This window comes from Corylus avellana, chromosome 8, assembly GCF_965113065.1.
Source record: "Corylus avellana chromosome 8, dhCorAvel1.hap1.2, whole genome shotgun sequence".
In the NCBI taxonomy this organism is placed as follows: Eukaryota; Viridiplantae; Streptophyta; class Magnoliopsida; order Fagales; family Betulaceae; genus Corylus; species Corylus avellana.
In genome coordinates, this window is record NC_142497.1 from 22,489,554 (window position 1) to 22,508,416 (window position 18,863).

At 35.7% G+C, this 18,863-nt stretch overlaps 3 protein-coding genes and 2 non-coding genes across 5 annotated transcripts; 3 read left to right on the top strand and 2 right to left on the bottom strand.

Annotated features, from left to right (window-relative positions):
* The first annotated feature begins 1,743 nt into the window (after positions 1-1,743).
* On the top strand, positions 1,744-3,890 carry LOC132164183 (BAG family molecular chaperone regulator 4). The gene is made up of 3 exons (XM_059574620.2): positions 1,744-2,074; positions 2,540-2,943; positions 3,458-3,890. The coding sequence occupies exons 1-3, from the start codon at positions 1,882-1,884 to the stop codon at positions 3,653-3,655; spliced, it is 795 nt and encodes a 264-aa protein (XP_059430603.1). The 5' UTR covers positions 1,744-1,881; the 3' UTR covers positions 3,656-3,890.
* A 1,429-nt stretch (positions 3,891-5,319) lies between these two features.
* TRNAE-CUC (transfer RNA glutamic acid (anticodon CUC)) lies at positions 5,320-5,392 on the top strand. The gene has a single exon. It is a non-coding gene; the product is annotated as a tRNA-Glu (tRNA).
* Positions 5,393-6,798: 1,406 nt separating this feature from the next.
* Positions 6,799-9,707, bottom strand: LOC132164167 (SAGA-associated factor-like protein). The gene is made up of 4 exons (XM_059574604.2): positions 9,535-9,707; positions 8,407-8,486; positions 7,518-7,829; positions 6,799-7,289 (listed from the first exon to the last, which is right to left on the bottom strand). The coding sequence occupies exons 2-4, from the start codon at positions 8,446-8,448 to the stop codon at positions 7,107-7,109; spliced, it is 537 nt and encodes a 178-aa protein (XP_059430587.1). The 5' UTR covers positions 8,449-8,486; positions 9,535-9,707; the 3' UTR covers positions 6,799-7,106.
* Positions 9,708-9,981: 274 nt separating this feature from the next.
* On the bottom strand, positions 9,982-10,053 carry TRNAE-UUC (transfer RNA glutamic acid (anticodon UUC)). The gene has a single exon. It is a non-coding gene; the product is annotated as a tRNA-Glu (tRNA).
* A 1,338-nt stretch (positions 10,054-11,391) lies between these two features.
* Positions 11,392-17,764, top strand: LOC132163992 (guanosine nucleotide diphosphate dissociation inhibitor 2). The gene is made up of 13 exons (XM_059574387.2): positions 11,392-12,076; positions 13,145-13,207; positions 13,321-13,404; positions 13,526-13,633; positions 13,735-13,907; positions 14,397-14,508; positions 14,627-14,707; positions 14,890-14,952; positions 15,123-15,224; positions 15,445-15,569; positions 16,874-17,084; positions 17,168-17,242; positions 17,522-17,764. The coding sequence occupies exons 1-13, from the start codon at positions 11,990-11,992 to the stop codon at positions 17,570-17,572; spliced, it is 1,335 nt and encodes a 444-aa protein (XP_059430370.1). The 5' UTR covers positions 11,392-11,989; the 3' UTR covers positions 17,573-17,764.
* The last annotated feature ends 1,099 nt before the right edge of the window (positions 17,765-18,863 follow it).

The following is an 18,863-nucleotide window of genomic DNA, read 5'->3' on the forward strand; positions in this document are numbered from 1 at the left end:
CAGTTTTTGTTGACACAGATCATGACACATCAACGTATATCCATGTCAATGCCAATATCATCTTGCCACATAGGCTAATTGCTGATGCAACTTGACACGTTGCAAAAAAAATAAAATAATAAATATATATAACCGCAACAGAAAGGGTGTTTTTTTCTTTGCTTTTTTGTAACGTGTGACGTAGACATGTGCTGATGAGTCACGGTCTTCAATCTTCATCACCAATTCAACGTAAACAGAAAGAAGTTAGACGGAGTCACGGAGGCACTGGTTTGAAATAAGAAGACACCCCAAGGTAAATCTCAAGAATCAATTTAATATTTATCCTTTCTATTTATTTTCTCTAAAGCAACACTTGGAGTAATGTTATTATTAATAATGTTAAATGATGCTTTTAAGAAAGAACAAGCCAACAAGGTGTTAATTAAAAAAGAAATGAAAATGATGCTTTTAGGAAAGAGAAAAGTGTTTAAAAAAATAAAAATAAAAATAATGTTGCTCTTCATATCTATTTATTACGCTCATTTTATACCTGTTAACTTGACATGTTTGAAATGATTTTTTTTTTTTTAAATGATTAACATGAAAAACTACTTAAAACACATGTAAAATAGAATTATGATATGATAATAACCAGTTAGTTATATTGAACATGTATTTTCGTCAACTCAAAAAGTAAAAAGATAAAAATACCCTTATAATATAACTAATTGGATATTATCCTGTTCATTATCATGTTCCTGTAAAGAATTGAGATTTCCGGCTGCCTCAAGCATAAGATATCTATAGATATTTGATTAGAAGAGCTAAAAAAAAAGTTAAATGTAGCAGCACTTTTTAAGGGAGCCATTTTATTTTTTAGTGTTTCTCTCTCCTACTTTATCTTTTTTCCAAATCTTTTCCCACCTATTTTTTAGAAATATAGCTAATCGGATGTGTAGACACTTAAAAATAGCTTAGTTAAACTAGATAAAAGTGAGTTTTGAAGAGCCATTTTACATAAAAATATGGCTCTTCCATTGGGAATGCTCTAAATGGTTAACTTTCCACCCCTAGGTTTTAGTTTTAAATCAAAAAATAAATTTTGAGGCATTAGAAACTAAATATTAACTCATAAAAATTTAACCAAAAACAAAAAAAAACAAAAAAAAAAACAAAAACAAAAACAAAATCTAGCAGGACTAGAAAGAGAGAAATTTTTCTACAATTTTTTTCTTCTAATAAAGTCACATCAGACTTTGACAGACATTTGTCTGACTCTTGGCAGCCTGATAGTAGAACTCTCCTGTAAAATAAGTGTGATAAAATGGTGTGAAGAATAATATTATTTTTTAAAAAAATTACTCTTATTTCAATGTCATTAGAAACGCTAACGAGTTTGTTTGACAACGTTTTTTGTCCAAATTTTTTGAAAAAAAAAAAAACCAATTTTAAAAAGTTTTACCAAACGAATTCCGAATACATTAGTAGGCTTTTTATTTAATTATAAAAACACCTTTGTAATTTCATAAAATAGCTAAAGAAACGATGAACAAGTGTATTCACCAATAAAATCTTTAATTATTACTTCTCCATCAATGGTAGATAAACTCTGACCAATATTACATTATTTTAATATAGTTTCAAAATAGTGTAACTTTTCCCTCTCTCTCTCTCTCTCTCTCTCTGGCCAACTTTTATAAAAGTTTAACCGACCAACCGCTAGCTGTTAATAAGTCAGTGTTGGGAGGTTCCTATCCTAAAGTCTCTTTAGTTTTGCTTACTCTACCCGCTTGCCAACACAGACCCTTCTCACCTCTCTCTACCAACTCCACCTTTTTCTTTTCTTTTTTTCTTTTTCTTTGAGTCCATGATTTTCATTTTTCATCTTGTTTGGTGACTATGAAAAGATCAACTTCAAAGGGTGTAATGAATAATGGGATTAATAGGGAGATAGGTTGGGAGCTCAGGCCTGGTGGTATGCTTGTTCAAAAGAGAGACATCGGGGATTCATCTTCTGGGACTATGATCAAAATCAAGGTCTCCCATGGTTCTTATCACCATGATATCACTGTCCCAGCCCAATCCACTTTTGGTAATCATCAGATTGTATAGTTTTGTTTCTGGGTTTCTGCTGTTTTGCTTTATTTGTTACAATTTTGTGAGCATTTGCTTTGTTGGGTCACTCTGGTAAAAAGGTTCATGTGTGCATTTTTCCTAGTTTGGTGCATCTCAATTTCAACTGTTGAGTCTTTGTTTGGTGGAAAATTTGAGAAGTGGGTCATTGCCATGAAAGCTACGTTGGTAATTTTGTCCTGCATTTTAGTAAATTTTTTTTGATAAAAGTCAAAAAGGAAATTTTGAAGTTGATCTTTGTCAATAAAGAAGTTACTTAGGACTTACTTTTTTGATTCAAGGTAATGGACTCTTAAAGTTAGCCTTTTGAGATATGGTCATTATATTTTGTGTTTGCTTTATCTATTGTTGGACTTTGGCTGCAACACTTGTAATTACAGTTTCTGAAATTGAGGTTCAATTTCTATTTTTGGTTAAATGAAAGGGGATTTGAAAAGGGTTCTTGCCCATGAGACTGGTCTTCAGCCTAAGGAGCAAAGATTGTTGTTTAGAGGGAAAGAAAAGGAGGATGAGGAATGCTTGCACATGGCAGGTGTAAAAGATATGTCTAAAGTAATACTGTTGGAGGACCCAGCTAGCAAGGAGAGGAAGCTTGAGGAGATGCAGAGAAATCAATGTGTAATGAAGGCCTATGAGGCAGTTGCCAATGTGAGAGCAGAAGTTGACAAGCTCTCTGAAAAGGTTGTTGCTTTGGAGGCAACTGTCAGAGGTGGCACCAATGTCGAAGATAAGGAATTTGTGGTCTTGACAGAGTTGCTCATGGTGCAGTTGCTTAAATTGGATTCAACTGAGGCTGATGGAGAGGCAAAAGTGCAGAGGCGGATTGAGGTATGTGTGTGATTATTACTTATCATTTTTCTATTATCAAAACTATCAATTTGCTAGATCATGTTGGAGCCTGATCATCTGTCATTGAAAATTGTTGTTGTTTGGTTGGTTGATGTGTCAGAATTTCAGAATTCAGGACAGGCTTTTAAGAGCTTCTTGTGCATCTTAGTCAAAAAATACATAATGAACCAGTAAGACATGTAAGATATTTTTCAACTTCTAGCTGATCAACAGTGTCTAGGTGAATTAAAAAGTCCCTATCCTTTATAATACCTTAATATTTTGAATTGCCCATATAGAGCGGGTGAATTATAAAAACTAAACTTATAGCCTTAATGATACTAAATCTCACAATTCGAACAACGTTTTATAACTTGACTAGTCTTTTTGAACGGACAACAGATATGACTTGATTATTCTCAGGAAAAAGTTGAGAAAGCAAATTAGATGTTTAACTGTCAATGTATATGCTAAATTGATGACAGCAATGTGATGCTGATAATTTGTTGCACAGGTTCGTCGAGTCCAGAGCCTTGTAGACACACTTGACAATCTGAAGGCAAGAAATTCTAATCCCTTCAGCAGCAGTAAGGATGTGGTGTCAGTAGCCACCAGATGGGAGACTTTTGAGTTGGGAGTGGGGAGCCTGTGCGCCCCAACACCACTGCAATCTTCTACCAAAATAACACAGGACTGGGAAGTGTTTGATTAACAAGAAAAAAATTCCACCCACTATAAGGGATCTGTGTAAATCTATAATTGCAGTATGTATAATGTTATGGGAGCCAGAACCCATTTAGCTTGTTCACTTCTTTTTGATTGTTGAAAAGCTATCTTCATAGAAATAGAGGCAGAGGCAGAGGCTTATGCTTGAAGAACTGTACTTGCTGTACATGTGGTTCATGTTGAATGCTTGAGACTGGGGTTGAGATGCTTCTGCATTCTTATCTGTTTGCCTTCTCTTGTGTAGGCCCACACTTAAACCAAGTTAATGCCAACATGACTTGTCTTGAGTAGACATATGAATTGAAACAACATGACTTTATGATGTAGTCCCCAAGGGATCTAGAAACTCCTAGGCATATATGCATGAGTTTATGACACTAATTTTTTTGCTTATTCAAAAAAGGGTAGATCAGGGCAACCAAAGTCGTTTTTCTACTTAAATAAGACAATAGTAGCATTTAATCACTAGGGGTTCACTAAACTGCTAGACAGCTTGCAGATGTAGGGATTACAAGTGCTTCCTCAAATCGAGGTGGGTTATAACCCAATCGAGCCCCACCAAACTATCAGCGGAACAAGTCAGTGTTTTACTAATAAAAAATAAACAACTTAAATTCTAATGCCCCCTAACAACATGAAGATAAGCTTAAGGATCACTGGACCACAACCCTTGTTTGTATACGATAAAGGCTTATGACAAGATGTAATTGGACTTTATAGCTGAAGTAATGAAGAATTTTTGATTATGTGATACTTGGGAGATTTGTCAATGCATTTTTACTCCAACTTACTCCATTCTTTTCAATGGGAACCTGTTTGGGTTCTTTAAGTCAAAAAGTGGCCTTTGACAGGGATCTTATTTGTACCTTCCTTTTCATCCAGTTTTCTAATGTAGCTTCTCGATTAATTGAAAGGGAGGAACAAAGTAAATATATTAGGGGCATCATACTCAGCAAGTCCAAGTATTTGGGCTTTCCTATTAATCTTCATCGATCGGAAAAGACATTTTGAAGATATATGTTGAAGTTTGTGGGAAAATATAAAATATAGAAACAATAGCCGAAGCAAGAGAAAGAAAAGAGAGATAACGAAGTGATTCGGTGTTAAACATTTACATCTACCATTCTGAATGACTCATAGGGCTACATTATGTTTTCATTAACTTGATTGTTTACCGTATATAAGTTCCTATTTATAGTTGAATAAGTCGACCTATACAAGTAAACCTAAATCAACTTATACAAGAAAATATAAATCGACCTATACTTAAAAATATAAATCAATCAAATAAATAATATCAAAGATAAGATCGAATGGAAGGCAAAAGTGTTATCACATGCGAGTAGAACTGTTCTCATCGTATCAATGGCTGCAAGCCTGCAAGTATCCCCTCTTACAACATGACGTCGTTTTTAGTCCATAAATCCTTTCGAAAACTCTTTGGATGTGATGTTAAAAGAAATGTCATTCACAAGTGGGCGGAACAAGAAAAAGGTTCCATAAAGAACACCTCAAGGCTTGGAAGAAAGTTTTCAAGACATGCTTGAAGACAAAACTAGTCGCCTCCTAAGAATTTTATACAGATCAATTTCGATGTGGGGATTCGAACCGAATAATTTTCAATAAAATTTGGTACACGTAAAACGCAAATCCGTTGTAGTCTAGTTGGTCAGGATATTCGGCTCTCACCCGAAAGACCCGGGTTCAAGTCCCGGCAACGGAATTTTAATTTTTTTTCTTAATATTTTTGCATATCTTAGTCAAGACTTAAGAGGATCCAAACGTCCTTGGGTCCTACCGAAGATATAAGTGTAAATACTGATCATAAGAGTATTAGCACTCGCTTCTCTTTTATTTTTCTTAAATTTAGGGAATAAGATTATTTTTTTCTTTTCTATGAAAATATATTTCATAATAACTTTCTTTACATTTCCTTATACCGCTACAATATTATTTATTTACAAAATATAAGTTCCCATTCTACCCTCACTTTTTTCACAAAATCTCAATACAATCCCCAATTAAATACATAAAGATGAAAGAGGAAAGAGAAGAGCAGAAAGATAAATATTTATATTAAAATAATATAAAGTGAACCACTTTTGGTTCCCTACACATTGAAAAATACTCTAACAACCATTGATGGTTGGTTAAATGTAAGAAATCTGATATGAGTAGGTTTTTGTGGTTTTTTTGAAATTTTTCCTAAACATAGAGAAGTAAATGACATATAAGGCATCTGCGGCTAGTGCTCTAAAGAATACTACAATATGATTGCCTTACATGACAATAGGAGTGATTTTTAATGCGACTAAAACTTAGGAGTAATTTCCTTGTCTTTGGTTTATGTCTTGTGTAAGTGTGTTTGTGCACACAAAACACAAAGTGAGGTGTCATTTCTAATTACTGATATAGCATTTTGGAAAATGCTAGGCTTACAAATATATTTTACAAAAAAAACTTTTACAAACTAATGTGGCACAACGTGATTAAATTTCTCAAAATTTAAATTTATCTCATATCCAATCATGTTGTATCACATCAATTTTTAAAAGTTCTTTTGTAAAATATATTTGTAAGCCTAGCATTCTTCTAACATTTTTAGAAGGTACGCACGCACATGACACAAGTTGAAGTTGAAGGTGTTATTTTCAATTACACTTACACTTCTAACATGCCAAAAGTAAGCAATTGTAAAACATATGAAAACTCATGGACAAATTTTATTTTTTAATTTTTAATTTTCTCGACAATTTACGACAAGGAGTACTAAGAAGTTAGCAAGTCATCAAGAGAAATGGGGCATCACGCTACAGTTTATGCTCCTCTACAAATGATTTAGAGCCAACGACATAGGCACGCTGCACAATTATTCACCCTCTTAACATTGTAGACTAGCTTTATAAACAATTCTAGAAAGCTTTAATTGCAACTTGAATAATTCTCAACACTATGCTAGAGCTTTCTTCCCAAAGCTATAGCTGCCGCCGGGTATACGTGGGATTCAGGATGTTCATATCAGGCAATACATGGAACTCCAAGCAGGCAATACCTTATCAAGGGATTAACTTTCAGTTCTGAATTTGCTTTGTGCTTGGGTAGATAGTCAAGAAGACAGGGAAAGGAAAGAAAAAAAGTACAGAAATTCACTCAACACCAAAGTCTTATAATATTTAGAAATTTAAATTTGCCTTTCTTACTCTTTCCCGAATTGGAACCATATTGATATTGGTACACAAGCTGTTCACAATTGTTCGAGTCCAAACATCTAAAGAGCTATGAACTCATTATACTTTCATAAGATATGCTCTGCTATGGCACACCAAACTGAGAGAATCATGTTGAATATTCAGCCCCCACCAAAAGAAGAACTGAAACATATTTCCTCAGCCAGGTATATGATGGTATCGGTCATTGGCCTGACAAGCTCATCAGTTTCATGGCTCTGGAAATGTGCCATTTGAGTACTCCTCACCTGCAGCACCGGATGTTCCGTTTGATAACCGGTTTGTGCTGGTGGAATTTGAATAAGCAGAATATGTGGAAACAGGGCTGCCTCTCGAATACCGGTTCTGTGCAGCCGTGCTACTTCTTGTTGCCTTCGGTCGAGCCTTTCTACCCTGTAGTGGATTACAGAAGGAAAAGCAAGAGCTAATGAGGATTGAGGAATGCCTAGTGTAAAGAAATGGATTTTCACACCAAAAAAAAAGGAAGAAAAATTTCATCAATCAAGTGAAACAAAATGTTTATGGATGTCCATGATATTCTATGAAAACCACTACAAACATTTGATTTCCAACTTTAAGAAATGGACTACTAACTATAAAATCAAGGGAAAAAAGGATCACCTTTCCCATGCACTTCTCCAAATGAGGGGCAAATCTCCCAGCCATTATAGATCGACCACAATTCATGCACTCAAATATTTCATTGGCTACAGGAGGATGAGTTTGTCCAAATATGTCAACCACATATTTGCTATTAGCTTCACCACTATTACTGGGATCAGCTACCCTTACCCGGGCTTGTGCTGACAGCCTCAATTCTTCCTCCTCTTCTTCCAAATTACGATCAAGGCCCAACCTTGCTATTCGATGACACTCAGATGCCACATCAACAATTATGGAATCAAGGAGATCCCCCAAAAAATGAGATGAAAGCTGCAAGCAAAAACAAACAAAAAGCAAGAAAATATGACAAATATCACTTGGAAAAATTTCTACACATGAACAAGTTTCTAAATTTTATCCTAATCTTTACTTTAGGTCATTGTATGAAACCACTCTGCAATATTTAGGGTCATATATTACATTGTGCAGTCAAACCAACAAAACAACGTCAGTTGATACAAAGACTCATGTATGATATATCTCATTTGACTGAGAAGAACCAAAAGAACACGGCAAAAGAATGGAAAATAAAAATAAGTGAGAAAAAGAAAATCTTATGCGAAAAAGAAAATTTTATTTCTTTACAGGTCCCCGCCCCCCTACACCCCAAAAAACCCTTTCTTCCGTGTGCAACATAAAAGGGTACCACAACTTCTTCTCTATCGTCTAGCTGTGATTTCAGTCTAAGACAGGTCTTAAATCAGGAAATTTGAGGCCTTCTATCTTGTCGTGTGCAAGAAGAATCAGTCAGATCTGAAACTAAACTTCTGGAGATTGTCATCTCATCACCCATTGTTCAACAGCTAAGCCACAAAACAAAATGTGTTCCTATGAATCAAAGGGATACCTGAGAATGAGATGTCATATTATCCTCGTTAGGAACTGACATTAGTCTTAGGAGCAGCGCTGCTAGGTCCGATGTGATGCCTGCTAACCAAAAACTCCAGTTAAAGACAGAAACCCCCTTTTTTGGGTAAATAAAGTCAGAAACACTTCATTATGTAGCAAATAGCAGACAATAATGATAGAACCAATTATATTGATTATTGTGATAAAAAGAAAACAAGAGGGCATAGCTGTATCACACACAAAGTATACAAGATATACACAGAAAGAAAGAGGGAACAAGCTAATAACAAAATTAAATTCTGCCTTATACGCCGCTATTGAAAAATGCTAATTGAACTATAGATTTTCATCAACTCTTATAGGGGGTAAAGCATCTTAACCCAGAATCTCATGAGAAGTAATAGTTGTTATTAAGATGTAGATATCCTTTGATGGTCTTTCCTGATCCATATTGCTCCTACTATTGAGTTTTCCCTCCCTCTTTTCTTCCAACTAAGAAAAAACCCCATTTTTTTTTCCTGGGTTGTCCTGCCCCATTACATATAAGATTTGTATTAGATCTCCTTATTTTGTAATCTAATCCAGAAGTTGCACATTGTATGCAAAATTTATCCATTTCAATAACTATAAAAGTATATACATATCTGGTTCACTAAGAACAACACTTAGCTAGTTTTCTATCAGACGGCAACAGTTACGTGGGCGATCCAATGCACTAACTTATACAAGGGACATACGTCCAATTTGCTTCCAAGTTTCCAATAGTTCCAAAAAAAGAAGAAAAGGAAACCCATTTGATTATTGAATAAATAGGTTATGAGCAAAAATCAAAGACCCTTTGGTCCTAAAACGCACAGAATTGCTGAAGGAGAGGAAAAGCTATGAACTTTCAACAAGAAAAAAGAAAAACTGTGAAATTTAACTGGAAGGGAAAGATACAGAAATAAAGGTAGACGATGATCAGCTTAGAAAAGGAAAATCGATGACATCCTAATAGTCTTAATGAACCCAACAACGATTTTACGTGCAGATTGTGTAACATCGATACTAGCCAAATCAATACAATATGAATTTGCAGATCCAGAAAAGTAGGCATTTTTGCGAGTCTGTGAGAGAGAGAGCTCACCAGGAAACTATTGAAGGGCGGTGAGAGAAAGTGCCACCAATCTGAATAACAAACAGAGTGAGAGAGAAAGAGAGAGAGTACTGTGACCTCGCCGTCGCTACTTTGGGAAGGGGAATTTGGATCGAGTTCGTGGTGACAAGGCCTAAAAGCAGCTAGTTTTCGAAAAAGAGTTGTAGTGGCGACCTACATTTGTTAAGGCGATGGTTATTGGCCTATAAAAAAGAGAGTCTCAGGGCAAGGATTATTACAAGACGAAGTGTTAAGTTGTTAAGGCGAACTACTTTTTTTTTTTTTTTTTTTAAATATTCCGGCGAAAAGGACTACTTGAAGATGTGCTTTCGTAACGAAATATATGTGCTTCTCGTGACCCAATAGTTCACTTTTGTTACCACATTTATTTGTAAAGACGATAAAGGAATATCGTCAAAAAGTTGTAAAACGAAAAAGTTCCGTTGCCGGGAATCGAACCCGGGTCTCCTGGGTGAAAGCCAGATATCCTAACCGCTGGACGACAACGGAAGCTTGTTGATCTAATGCCATGAAAAAACAAGGAAAGAAAAAAAAAAAAAAAGGTTTAACTAGCAGCCACGGAATATACTGAGCAAAGAGAAATACCAACCAGATTCTTCTTCTCCTTTCTTTTTTTTTTCCTCCTTTCATTGCCTCACCCAAGGGCCAAAGCCATCTCTGCCCCAGTCTATGTAATAATTATATGATGCATACAATACGACCTCATTATCTATTTGTAACAATTCTGTTTTTATAACAGCAGTTATGAATGCCAATATGAAAAGGAAAGAGGGAAAGAATAGAAAAAAATGAATGAATTGATTATTGAACTAAGTGTTTTGAAGATATCTAAATTTCCTTGAGTATTTGTGGACTCATCCTCTAAGTTCACAATGAACAATTGTCTTTAAAGCTACTTATTACATTCTCATTCAAATTATTCATACATCCTCCTCCAACTAACACTTCAACTAACTAAATTGTATTATAACCTTTTCAACTAACTAAACTATCTTATAATAGTGCCTATTACATCTACTTTAACCCATTAGACTATGGTACCACCATAAAACGAAAGAAAAAAACGGGAGAGAGAGAAGAAAAAAAATAAAAATAAAAAGAGAAAAATTTTAAGATTTTTGGTTAATTTGTGAGTTCTTCCCAGTTGATCCTTGGCTCTTGCTCGGAATGCTGAGGCCCTTCAGGGTTTGCGAGCTCTGCTTCACCACCATCCTTCTTCACGGGTACGTCGTCGTTTTATTAGTTTCTCTGTTTAAGAACTTGAGAATTTGGTTCCTACAGTCTACAATTTGAATTTCTTGACTGTGAATGAACCCTTTTGTAGATGCTTCTCGGGGACCCTTTAATCGTAATTGTCATCTCTGTAGGTTCTCCATTTTGTTTCTTGGAATTCTGCTTCTTTTTATTTTTTTCTTAGCTTTAGGGGGTTGAAGTAAAAGACGAAGGAAGTTGAAAGATTGTTTTTTTTTTTTTTTTTTTTTTTTTTAAATGTTCTGCAAACAGTTCTCTAACTTTTATAGTGTTGTTTTCAATATATCAGTTATAAAAATTTTGTTTGATTGGCTGCAGACTAGCATGCTATGCAGTTTTGTTTTCATATTCGGTTTCAATCATCCAACACTTGTGCTTGATTGAGTTCTTGCCTTTTTTCAGTGAATGTATGTTTAAATTCTCCAGGAAAGTAGTCGAAGTGATCGGATTTTGTTCTCCCCTCTTTATCAGCGGTGCATTATATTCAAACGTGGGCAATGGGTTTTATAGCCCACTGGACTCTATGGACAGTCAGTGGCTAGTTTGCAATAGCTGTATAGAATGTAGTTGAAAGTTTGTTCTGTAATTGAAACGAAAGAGAGAAAGACAAATTGGGTACCCAAGAAAGGTCTCGCTTACGAAGATATTCCCATGTCTTTAATCTTTTGACGGCTGCATAAGCATAAGAATAAATGATATTAGGAACTAAGTTAAGTAAAAACCATTCTAGCTTTCCTTAATCAACAAACAAAGCATCACTCTCTCTCAGAGGCTAGTTTGCAATTGCTGTATAGAATGTAGTTAGAAGTGTATTCAGTAATTGAAACGAAAGAGAGAAGGACAAATTGGGAACACAAGAATGGTGTGAGAGCCCCAATGTCTCTCGCTTAGGAAGATATTCCCTTGTCTTTAATCTTTTGAAGGATCCATAAGCATATAAATGATATTAGGAACTAAGTTAAGTACAAAGCATTTTAAGCTTTCCTCAATCAATAAGCAAAGCACCATTCTTTCTTTCTCTCTCTCTCTCTCTTTGCACTAGGAGTGTGAGTATATAAAATACATATTGGGAAAGAAATGACTTGGTAGCTTGAAACCATAACCCTCTTTCTCTTTCTGTATCTCCGTTTGTTTGCGAGGATCTATCCGTGAAGCCAAAAGTGAATAAATCGCCATGGACGAGGAGTATGATGTGATAGTGTTGGGTACGGGTCTCAAGGAATGCATCCTCAGTGGTCTTCTCTCCGTTAATGGCCTCAAGGTAAGGCTTCTTCAAAATTGTTCATTTTACACTGTCAATCTTCAATTTATTACTTGGTAGTTGGTCTTGGATCAAGATCAAAATGGGTAACTCAGATTGGAATTTGATCATGTTGGATCTACTTTCTTAAATCTCTGCTTCTGCCCTCGCTTGTCATAGTTTTCTTGTCATTTTTTTTTTCTCTCTGTTTGTTTGCAATCGTATAGATTGATTTTGTTTAGCCTACAGTTCTGTATGTAGCTTTGAAAATCATAAGGAATGATTTGATTTAGCCAAGTGTTCTATATGTAGCTTTGGAAAATTCTCAAGTGGGGGATTTTTTTTACATATATTTTTGTTTTTGATCTGGCTTGTGATTGCCATTAATAACCTGATTATGGCACTGCAAATCTCACCAATAAATTGTTCACGTACTTGGCGTGTCGGCTGGACAGTAATAGTTCTGGAGTTGTCAACTTAATAACTTGCATTGAAGTGGGCTATCCATGATGTTACACGCTGAAAAAGAAAAAAATGGTGGACTAATCAGGAAGTTGAGAGGTTGTTTTTGATATATGTTTTGTCAGTTCCTTTTCATCTTAGATGAGTATAGGAGAATGGTGGCAATATTCAGCTTGAATATTGCTTATTGCTTTTTCGGGGCTTCTATCAATTTCATTGGACTACCTTGTATTTATGCACTTATAGAGTTGTATATGGTTTTACCTTTGCACAAGAGTACAAGTTTTCTGGGATTTTTGTTTTATAAAAATTTTGGCATGCAAAAGATGCTCATGCAATGCACAGATTGAATTAGTAGTGCATGGACATTGAGGAGTTAACCTTCTTGATAATAGCCCTTCCAAGAACATCCATATAACCTATCATGAGTGGCAACACTGAGCAACCTTTGGATTTGGTTGTCCAAAGATATTTTATTTTTATAAGTAATAATATATCATTATAAGCATAAGGCGTCCTGGGTACACAGGAAGTATACAAGTATCATTATGATTGGTTTAAATCAATGGACAAATACTATTCTGTCGATTGCACTGCAATAATTGATGTATGTATCTTGTGAATCAGGTCCTTCACATGGATAAGAATAACTATTATGGAGGCGAATCGGCATCACTTAATCTTGTTCAGGTCCTATTTCTGCAGTGTTATTTGAGATTTGTTGAAGTCTGAAACTTTATATAGCTCTTTTATTTGTTAAAATCCAACTATTTATTTACTGTGATTGTTATCCTTATTTACAGCTCTGGAAGAAGTTCAGGGGAAATGATAAGCCTCCCGCACATTTGGGCTCTAGTAGGGATTATAATGTGGGCATGATCCCTAAGGTGTGTGTTTACTTTTTCTTGTCTTCTTTCTCTCCTCATTGCTGTTTGCTTCACCACCTATGGCTGTAATTCTCTTCTGTTTCAATTTCTTCTGATACATGACTAAATCTCGTTTGGCTAGTTTATGATGGCAAATGGCACTCTTGTTCGTGTCCTCATCCATACAGATGTCAGTAAGTATTTGTACTTCAAAGCTGTTGATGGAAGCTATGTCTACAATAAAGGAAAGGTATAATTTTTATTTTTATGATATTGGAATTTGCTTGTTATTAGGTTTTGTATATATTTGATCTTCACTTGGTTTGCTGGTGAGTAAACCCATGATTATAGATTCACAAGGTTCCAGCAACAGACATGGAGGCACGCAAATCTTCACTGATGGGCATATTTCAAAAGCTCCGTGCTCTCAAGTTTTTGACTTATGCTCAAAATTATAATGCAAATGATCCCAAAACACATGAGGGGATGGACTTGACTAGAGTAACAACTAGAAATCTAATTGCGTAAGCTATTGCTCATTGCCTTTTCTGTACAGGTTTCTCTCTCTTGCTTTCTGTCTTTAGATATTTAACCGTACAATTTAAGTGGTCTCAATATGTTTTCATAGACATCAAGTAATTGGTGTTAGGGAATGTTGTTGGAGCTTCAGTTTATAGGGGCACAGTATTTCATAGTTGTAAATTGTAAATGTTATGGGAAAAGTGCTTTGGAGCATAACCACATATGATATGGGAGCGTAGAATATAACGTGGAAGGTCAAGTCTTATAGAGCTCTTTAATTTTATAATAAATATTTGAATGTGAAGTTCTTCAGTGGAAGTAATAAATTTGGTTTCTTGTTTCCCGATGTTTACATCTTTTATTATTTACTATTCATCTCTTCAAAGAAAGAAAAGTTGATCTCAACTGATGGCCTTGTTGATAGTACATGTGTGCTGAACATAGTGAGAACCATAGCCCATTTGCTTATCATACTTTTGACATATTGACAGAAAATATCGTCTGGATGACAACACTGTGGAATTTATTGGTCATGCATTGGCGCTTCATAGAGATGATCTCTACCTCAATGAACCTGCACTAGATACCGTGAAGAGAATGAGGGTGAAAATTGCCCTGATTTTATATTTAACACCTTTTTGTTGATTCTGATTCTTGCACATTGAAAGTTTCAGCAGCTTTTTTTTGCACTTATTTTTCTCGTTCCTGTACCATGTCATAGCTTTATGGGGAGTCTTATGCACGTTTTCAAGGAGGATCCCCATACATATATCCTTTGTATGGATTGGGAGAGCTCCCCGAGGTCTCTCTCTCTCTCTCTCTCTCTCTCTCTCTCTCTCTCTCTCTCTCTCTCTCTCTCTCAGAGATCCCCCCCCACCAAAAAAATAAAAATAAAAAAATCTCTCCCTTGTACTTTTAACTCATTTTATAAATTATGGGCTCTATTCAAGGTTTATCAGTTGAAATCAATTATTTCTTTCTCAGGCATTTGCACGGCTTAGTGCCGTCTATGGTGGGACATATATGTTGAACAAACCTGAGTGTAAGGTACTCCGTATATTAGGTTTCACAGATCAACACTATCTTTGTAGTTGCACTCATCATTTTTCTGGTTTATTTGTTGTTGCACTTACAATTTTCTGGTTTATAAAAGGAAAAATCTTTATGTATGGATGATAATGGACTAGACACTGAGTCTGATTTGATCTGAATTTCAGGTGAAGTTCAATGAGGAAGGCAGAGTTGTTGGTGTCGTGTCAGAAGGGGAAACTGCTAGGTGCAAAAAGGTTGTCTGTGATCCTTCATACGTGCCCAACAAGGTAATAACTATAATATCCTTTTGGGACCTTGCCCCCACGTCTCCCTCTTTCACTTTGTGTTCATTTCCTTCTCCCATATGCAATGTAACTTGTCTGATGAAATAAATGGTGAATTCTAAAAAAGGTTTTTATTGTGGAACTTAAAGGTCTCTTTTCCTTTTTAATACAGAATACATTGAATTTTGTATGCCTCACAAAAAGGTGGCTGCATTTTTAACAGGTTAGGAAGGTTGGTAGGGTTGCAAGGGCAATTGCCATAATGAGCCACCCAATCCCAAACACCAATGATTCTCATTCAGTGCAGGTTATCCTGCCACAGAAGCAGTTGGGACGCAAATCAGACATGTGAGTTCTCATAAATTATATGTTGGGTTCTTCCTCTATGGGAGTGCATGCATGTAGCTCAAAATTTGGTTAAAAGAAGTGGGGATTTGATCACTAACCTGGATGCAAGATGAAATCCAGCTTTTTAACATGGAGTGGGGGGAGATCAGAAGAGAGGTTTAAGAAAATAATTTAGATTTTTCAATGGCCGCCAAGGGTTATGTTTCCTAGATCGTTATAGTCTGTCAGTTGAGTGTTTTTGACAGGGCTTGTATAATTTGCCTGGAAGTTTTGGTTTAATTGGGCATTTGGATATCTTATGGAAATTGCTACTCTTTTTTGAGATTAATATGGTGTTTGAAATTAGTCCATTGATTCCTTTTATACTAGTAAGATTTTATTCAAGAAAGAGAGAATAATAATATCCTAAATTTTTCTAAATTGTAGATGTAGGAGAAAATCCAAGAAGGAATTATATTCAATTCTTCCAAGGACACTCATCCGATCATATAATGATATTAGGAATAAGGACCTAAGTGAGTTCTGATTCAGCTCAACACCATTAGAAGTTTGATTTTTACACTCTTGCCACAAAATCCACATAACACAAAGTGAAATTGCACATGGACTCTTTCAGATATCATTCCATCTAAACCCGAGAAAAAGGTAGTGACAATAAATCCCTTGCCATGTACGGTGAAGTAAGATATGATTTGCTGCCTTACTACTACACTTGCCCATATATTTGCCACCTAAACAGGAATAGCGATCGAGGACAGGAAGTATGTTTGATGATGTTTCCAATCTACTAGCCCATTGATCTCTGCAGTATTATCATTTTCAATAATTGTGGTGAAAACTTGTCTTCACTTTGCCAATTTGCTCTATTTGTTAGAGCGTGGTTGGTATTATTCCCTGAGTGGACAGTCAAACCCCGGATGGCACCTCACTTAGTCAATCCAAGGATGTTTTAACCATTGTAACTTCAGCTGGAAAATTTCACATCACTTGGTTTGTTTAGATGCTATGTTAAATAACGTAATATAACTTCATTTCAATTAAACATCAAATTCCTTATTGTTATGTTTTCTTTTCAGCGACTATATATGTGAAGAAGCTTTTTTCCCCCTAAGGCTTTGATGTATGCCAGGTTTTCTCTATATTGTTTGTTAGGAGTGCTTGTAGGAACTTTTTCACTCTCCAAGCTGTAAATCCCCACCTGCTGTTAGAGCAATAACTTCTTGTTAGATACTTATTCTAGTGCTCCTTTTCTTCTGTTATGTTTCTTGCCGGCCTGGTTTTGTAATCCTTCTATGGTTGAGCAGGTACCTTTTCTGTTGCTCCTATGCTCACAACGTTTCTCCGAAGGGAAAATTTATTGCATTTGTATCAACTGAGGCGGAGACTGACCATCCTCAGACCGAACTTAAGCCAGGAATCAACCTTCTAGGGCCCGTTGATGAGATATTCTTTGATATCTATGACAGATATGAACCATTCAATGAACCGACCTTGGACAATTGCTTCATATCAAAAGTAAGTGATCTCCGATTGTTTTCTTAATTCTTGACTCTTACTAACCTATGCATGCTAAGAAAGTCAGTCTTCATGTTTAACAGAGTTATGATGCAACAACACACTTTGAGTCAACTATCATGGATGTACTCAACATGTATACCATGATAACTGGAAAGGTAATGGATTTCTATAATGCTAAATCAATTGGTTCCTCTCCCTGTTTAAATCCCTTGTGGTCCAAAATTATGTCATGGACATGCTTATTTATAGGAACTCTTGTATTTTGACCATTCATGAAGCTTTTATCACTCATGTCGGCTATAAACAAAGCATTTTAGTGGCCATTAGAAGTGCTTTACGCAAAAACAGCTCTTGTTTCTCACCATAGTTGGAAGTGCAAGTTCTACCCTCATAAGGTTTCAAGTAAAAAATGATTGATTGGTGCTTGTGAGCAGGTTCTTGACCTCAGTGTGGATTTAAGTGCTGTCAGTGCTGCAGAAGAATGAGGATTGAGGGAAACAACTTTGGGTGCTTGAGCTGATATTTCTGCTTTGTTTTAAGTTCCAAGAGCGGCAGTGGACTTGTTATTGTTTTCTATTTCTGTCAGACTATATGTCATATGTGATAAAATGTTGTCTCCCAAAGAATGTTTGGGGAATTAATAAAATAAATAAATTATAGGGAAAATTACTTATTTAGTCTCTAGGGTTTACACTCAGTTTATTGTAAAATTATGATTTTACAACAAAGATCCTAAATTTTAAAGGACCCAATCCTAAACTAATGTGCATTAATTATAGGGAAAATAATATGGATTGGACCGAGATATAACGAGTAAGTTACCAAACACCACCCTTAATCGAGATGTTGCCAATCATAGGACGCCACGGCATTGACAACGAAAACCAACCTATGTGAGCTCGGGTGCTACGGCATTGGCACCCAAGCTCTACCTTACTTAACAAGTCTCCAAACAAACAGTTAAAGCAAGTAACTTCTTGGCCCAGAAAATTTACATATCACATATTTGAGGTACTTTCCATTATTCATACAACAGTAATGTGAAGGCTCAAAAGAGAAGATAACGTACGTCGGATTCATAATCAGCTGGGGTGCGTCATGCTTGAAGGTGTGGGACACAAATCACGACATTTTTCTGCCGCCCCCTTTCACAATCACATCGCATCCTGACCCTCCAATGCAGAACGATAAGACACCATTTCCAAACCTGTTTGAGACAGACAGCGACTACCTTGCTCCTCTCCCGATGCGGAAAAAAAGTGCTCCATCTTGATTTGATAAATAATGAGAATCCTTGGTTCAACATGAGTCAATTATGGCTATGATTTCTAGGTCAAACACAACTCGGCTTGATGAGCCCTAAGGGCTATTATAAGGAAAGCTTGAACCAAGTATGATCTCTTTGGAATCTACAACTAAAAATATATGCTTGGATATTCGTTCTCGAATTTTGGATAATTAATTATTGACTTAAGTATCGGAGCTATCACTGCCAACTCACACCAACAAGCTCTTCGTACATCTTTTCGTTTTGCAGATCATCTCATTTTAGTGGTCACCTACCAAAAAACTGCATCAACACATGATATTTATTAACGGTTCTAAGAATCATATCTCAATAATATAGTGTTAGAATCATAAAAATTTCAATAATCTAGGTACGTATATAGGATCCAAATAAAACTTATATAGAATCCCTTAGAATAAATAGTTCAAATTTTCATATCAAAAAGAAAAATGTTGATTGGGTAGGGGGTCAATTAGAAAAAGGAAGTT